The sequence below is a fragment of the Chrysochloris asiatica genome, unplaced genomic scaffold (genome assembly GCF_000296735.1).
Source record: "Chrysochloris asiatica unplaced genomic scaffold, ChrAsi1.0 scaffold00012, whole genome shotgun sequence".
In the NCBI taxonomy this organism is placed as follows: Eukaryota; Metazoa; Chordata; class Mammalia; order Afrosoricida; family Chrysochloridae; genus Chrysochloris; species Chrysochloris asiatica.
The window spans coordinates 31,016,903-31,022,678 of NW_006408530.1; the positions used below are offsets into that span (position 1 = coordinate 31,016,903).

Genomic DNA, 5,776 nt, shown 5'->3' on the forward strand with positions numbered 1-5,776 from the left:
CCAAGCCTCCAGGAGCAGGCGGGAGGGCTGTTGATACTTATTTACTCCCTGGTGTGGCGACTGCTGTGAGTTAATGCGCCAGACTGCAAAGCCATTTGACCTGCAAAGTTGGCGGTTCAAGCTCACCAGCTGCTCCTTGGAAACCCTATACAGGGTCGCTATGGGTCGGAATCCACTCGACGGCACTTAGTAACAAACACCCACTCCCAGTATCCCAAGTGCCCCAAGATCCTTTACTTTAAGAGAGGGGGCATTCTCCTTAATGTTACTTGAAGTACAGAGTGGTTTGTATTTAGTGTGGGAGGGATCGTTTTATGCTTTAGGAAAATTAAGTTTGGGGGGCCTCCCAGTAATCCCCCCATCTGTCTCCTGGAGAATCTTCATATAGAATGTTAATCCCAGCTCTGGAGAACACTAGATTCTACCCTTACCCTCACCCCTCACGCCGCTGGGAGTGGCCTCTTTGTTTTGTTTTGTTTTGCCCTCCCACGGTTTTTTTTTTCTTCTTCTTCTTCTTCTTCCCCATAGTGGGCGGGGCAGAAGAGTTAGCAAAGAGGTGGCTTTGAAACCTCAGAATCTGAGCGTCTTTTTGTCCTAAACAAAGAAAGTTGTAATTGGTTCACTGAGAAGAAAGTGACTAGGGAGGTAGATGGGAAAGGGGGTAGATTTTAAGATTCTAGTAATTTCTTACCCTGTGTGTCAGTGTGCTGGGCTGAGATGGGTTTTAGAAATTGTTTTCTAAAATCCCAGGAACATTTTATAAGTTGCCTACTGCACTTGAAAGTCAATGGCCTTTCCTTTGCCTCTTTTGCAGTTCTTCACCTTAGACAACGAGACAGAAGACATGGGCTCAGGTGACTATGACTCCATCAAGGAACCGTGTTTCCGGGAAGAAAGTGCCCATTTCAACCGATTCTTTCTGCCCACCATCTACTCCATCATTTTCTTGACTGGCATAGTGGGCAATGGATTGGTCATCCTTGTCATGGGTTACCAGAAGAAACTAAGAAGCATGACAGACAAGTACAGGCTGCACCTATCCGTGGCGGACCTTCTGTTTGTCCTCACACTTCCCTTCTGGGCTGTTGATGCCGTGGTAGGCTGGTACTTTGGGAATTTCCTGTGCCAGGCAGTCCACGTCATCTACACTGTCAACCTTTACAGCAGTGTGCTCATCCTGGCCTTCATCAGTCTAGACCGGTACCTAGCCATCGTTCATGCCACCAGCAGCCAGAAGCCAAGGAAGCTGCTGGCTGAAAAGGTAGTTTATGTTGGCGTCTGGATACCCGCCCTGCTGTTGACTATTCCTGATTTCATCTTCGCTAGTGCCAGTGAATCAGAAGGGAAATATATTTGTGACCGTTTCTACCCCAGTGACTTGTGGACGGTTGTGTTCCAGTTTCAGCATATCTTGGTTGGCCTGGTCCTGCCAGGGATTGTCATCCTGTCCTGCTATTGCATTATCATCTCCAAGCTGTCACACTCCAAGGGCCACCAAAAGCGCAAAGCTCTCAAGACCACAGTCATTCTCATCCTGGCTTTCTTTGCCTGCTGGCTACCCTACTATGTAGGCATCAGCATTGACTCCTTCATCCTCCTGGAAGTCATCAAGCAAGGCTGTGATTTTGAGAACACTGTGCATAAGTGGATTTCCATCACTGAGGCCCTTGCCTTTTTCCATTGTTGTCTGAATCCCATCCTCTATGCCTTCCTTGGGGCCAAATTTAAAACCTCTGCCCAGCATGCATTGACTTCTGTAAGCAGAGGATCCAGCCTCAAGATCCTCTCCAAAGGAAAGCGAGGTGGACATTCTTCTGTTTCAACTGAGTCTGAATCTTCAAGTTTTCATTCCAGCTAACACTGATTTCAAAGACTATAGAAAAACAAAAAACTTTAGAGAACTTTTTTCAAGTTACACATTTTTTTCAGCTATAAAAGACTGACCAATACTGTACAGTTTTTATTGACTGTTCGATTTTGTGTTGTGTTTTTTAGTTGTTGTGAAGTTTGACTTATTTATATGGATTTTTTTTTTGGTCTCATGTTGATGAGTGTCTAGGCAGGACCTGTGGCCACATTCTTAGCTGCTGTGTGTCTGGTTGTAGAGGACTGTAGAAAAGGGAACTGAACATTCCAGAGTGTGTAGTGAACCATGTTAAACTAGAAATGTCCTCTTTTGCATAAAAAAACTCTCCATTCCTGTGGAGCTTTTTTATTTTTCTTGTTGTTTGGCTACACTATGTTATATTGCTGTAAAAGAAGGCACTTATAACCAAAAGCCTCCAGTGGTATACAAATGATCGTATTTCAGTTTCCAAGCGTGGGTTGATTTTAGAATCTACGATGTACATTCTTTGTATTAAGTTGTTAATAAAAAAGTACATGATAAACTTACTTGGTGTTTATGTTCTGATTTCTACTGAATTTTCTATGTCTGGCAGAAAATAAAAATAATAGTAGAGACATTTATGGCATGCCAGGTACTGTCATAGATATTTTAATTCTATTTTATTTAATCATTATCACAAATCTATGATTCTATTATTTTGTAAGTGGGGAAGTAGGTACAGAAAGCCTAAGTGACTTGATCAAAGTCATGGGCTAGTGACGAAGACATATTTAAAACCAGGTAATGTGACTTCGGGGGTCCTAGTGTGGCCCTGTGGGTTCCACCGGACTGCAAAGTCAGGTTGAGCTGTGCAGTTATGAAACCTGTACAGGTTCACTAGTTGGAACTGACTCAACAGCACTTTACAACAATTGCTTCAGAATCTGAAGCCTTAACCTTCAAATGGAAGTTTAGAAGTGTCCTACCAGTATCCATTTCTGTAAAAGGTTTTCGAAAGGAAAATGTATATAGAACAGGTCAGATACACGACACAGTATTCTAAACTTAACTATTCCTAGGGAGTAGGTGGCTCTGTAGGATAAGTACTGGACTTATGAATCACAAGGTCAACGGTTTGAACCCACCAACTGCGCATCAGGAAAAGAAGTTTTTGGCTCCAGCTTTAGAAATCCTGTACAGGGTCACTATGAATCCGAATATATTTGACGGCATTTAACAAGTAAGTATTCCCATGTGTGTGGTGCTGTGGGTTAATGCTCTGGACCAAGGTCGATTTAAACTGCAAGGTCGGTGGTTCAAACTCACTAGCTACTCCTTGGAAACCATATACAGGATCACTGAGTCAGAACTGACTCCACAGCACCTAACACCCAACAACAATTCCCATGTGTAAATCATATATTCTAAATCTGGGCCCAGTGATCATTGTACATTTATTTTGTCACTTACTCTGGTCAGTGTGCAGACACACCATTACTCCCTTTACAGACTAGGAAACACAAAGGTTTGAGTAACATGTCAAGGTCTCAAACACTCCAGGAGCTGATTCCATTTCTCATTCCCAGTCCTTGCTCATAACCCAAGTCCTCAGAACACCTTGCCATAAGTCAATTGAACTGTTGTTGAAAATAAAGTCAAAAGTGAGTATGTTCTTCAGAAAATTGCCATGCCAAAAATACCATCTTAGAACATCTTGTATGCAAATAGACACTTATTATTAATCTTCTACAATACCTGCCACCTAAAGGGTTCAGAGAAGCCGCTAACAGTTAATATTGGCTGGCGCTTTTAAGCTCAGAAGAAAGGTACGCTGAAGCAAGCTCCAAGGTGCCCATAGTTTGCACAAGATTTGAGGATCTTGTGTAATATGTCTCATAGCTATTTGCTACCATTGTGCAAGCTCCAGGTTCTTGAGCAAATCTCAACTCCAGTATCCACTTTAAAGATAGCTTCTAAACTCCACTAGTCATACATACCTCGCTCTAGAACGCAAACAACACTGCACTCCAAGATAATCACCAGGATATAATGAAGGCAGTATTTGGGCTACTTTCAGTAATTGTTTCTGGCACAGAAAATCCATTTTGGAGGAAAAATTGCAATGCCTTATCTTTCTAAGGCAAATCACATTTGTTCAAGGCAAATTATAGATCCTGTGAAGGGAAATAACTTAATTACTTAAAATAGAATCCAATTTGGTTGTACATTTTGCTGCAGTCTATGGATCTGGGATAATTCAGAGTGGGATTCCTATTCCACTTGAGAATACAATTAGATTTCAGAGAGGAAATTATCTTGAGAGTTCTTGGTTTTCCCTAATTAGATCACCTTCGCTGTTGAAGCATAGTTTTACATGTACTCTTTCAAAGGCTTAGTCTACAGCACTGCCATTATAAAAGACTTCACTTGAACTTTCTCAATAAATATTTATTTTTCCAGGAGACAATAGGAAAAATCCTTGGAAAGAATTCCTTCTTGCTCTCATCTTGGCTTGAAACCTGGTTACCCCAAATTCCTCCCCGTGTGCTATGGAATCTTTACTAAAGATCTGACAAAAGAAGCTGAGCTAAAACAAAATTCCCCACCTCACCAATCTTAATGGAGATTTCATTGTCCCATGGAACAAACAGGCATATCTTCTTTTTTTACACATACATACACACACACACACACAAAGTCATGGCTCTCTTTGCCCCAAAAGGGTGCCCCCCAATCATTCTCTGTTCCAATGCTGCCATGTTCAGAGCTGCTCTGAAGTCCTCCCTGTGTCATGGTTTGTCCCATAGTGCGAGGACACCCAGTCTGTTAGCCTGCCTTTGCATGAAGTGGCTGATTGTTCCCTCGCCTCATCCCTTATGAATGGAGCCCTTGAAGGTCAGTAATGTAGATCCAGTTGAATAATGAAAGCTAAAATATTTAAATTGTATGCATGCTGCCAATAATGGCATAAATAGCACATCTGAATTATTATGACACAAAAGTCTGTAACTGAGGAAGAAAGTGAGTGTTTTTATCCCACAAAATTTTGTTTGTTTAAAACGTCTCTTGGCATCTTACCTCCTCCTACTATGGACTTCCCAGTCCTCTTTTGTAGCTACATTTGTATTAAAATAAAAATTCTGGGGTACTCTTTTAGGATGATGTCCTACAGACTTTTATAATTCATGTAAGTATTTATGTGACTTTCTCTTAGCTTATTGTCAGATCTTTAGTAAAGATTCCACAAACATACTTGGATTACCATTATTCCTATGTAATGCTCCAACTACCTATGTAATACTGGACATTCCTATGTGATACTGGACAAAATTCAGATTACCTCAGAAAAGAGTCACTTAAAAGAGAGTGGTGGTGTTGCAGGCAGCATCATAAGGATGTGCCCAGACTGGCTTGAGATGGCTTTTCCACCTTGCTACTCATGTGGCATAGCCTGTCAGTGCTGGAAGGATGCGGAAAAAGTTGGACAATAGACCTTTTCTTGAGTACTATAAGGAGCTCTGGTAGCGTAGTGGTTACGAATCGCGCTGTGAACCAAAAAGGTCAGCAGTTCGAAACTACCAGCTGTTCTGCAGGAGAAAGATGAGGCGTTCTGCTCCCGTAAAGATTTACAGCCTTGGAAACCCTGTACAGGGTCGCTATGAGTCAGAACTGACTCCACGGCACATAACAACAACAACAACAACCATCTCTTCAGTGATATTGGCGCCTTAGTGACCCATAAAGACATTGAAAAGAATTCTTGTAAAACCATGGTTCTCAATCAGAGGTAAATTTGCCCCCTGGGGGACATTTAGAGATATCTGGAAACATTTTGGGTTTTGAAAGTTGAGGGAGGGGATGAGGTTGCTACTGTCATCTAGGGAATAGAGGCCAGGATGCTGCTAAACACCCAACAAGGCACAAGACAGTCCCCACAAGAAATAATTA

General features: G+C 41.9%; 1 protein-coding gene across 1 annotated transcript; it reads left to right on the forward strand.

Moving 5' to 3' along the window:
* The first annotated feature begins 787 nt into the window (after window positions 1-787).
* On the forward strand, window positions 788-1,858 carry CXCR4 (chemokine (C-X-C motif) receptor 4). The gene has a single exon (XM_006834573.1). It carries the CDS (start codon window positions 788-790, stop codon window positions 1,856-1,858), a length of 1,071 nt encoding a protein of 356 aa, XP_006834636.1.
* Window positions 1,859-5,776: the final 3,918 nt, after the last annotated feature.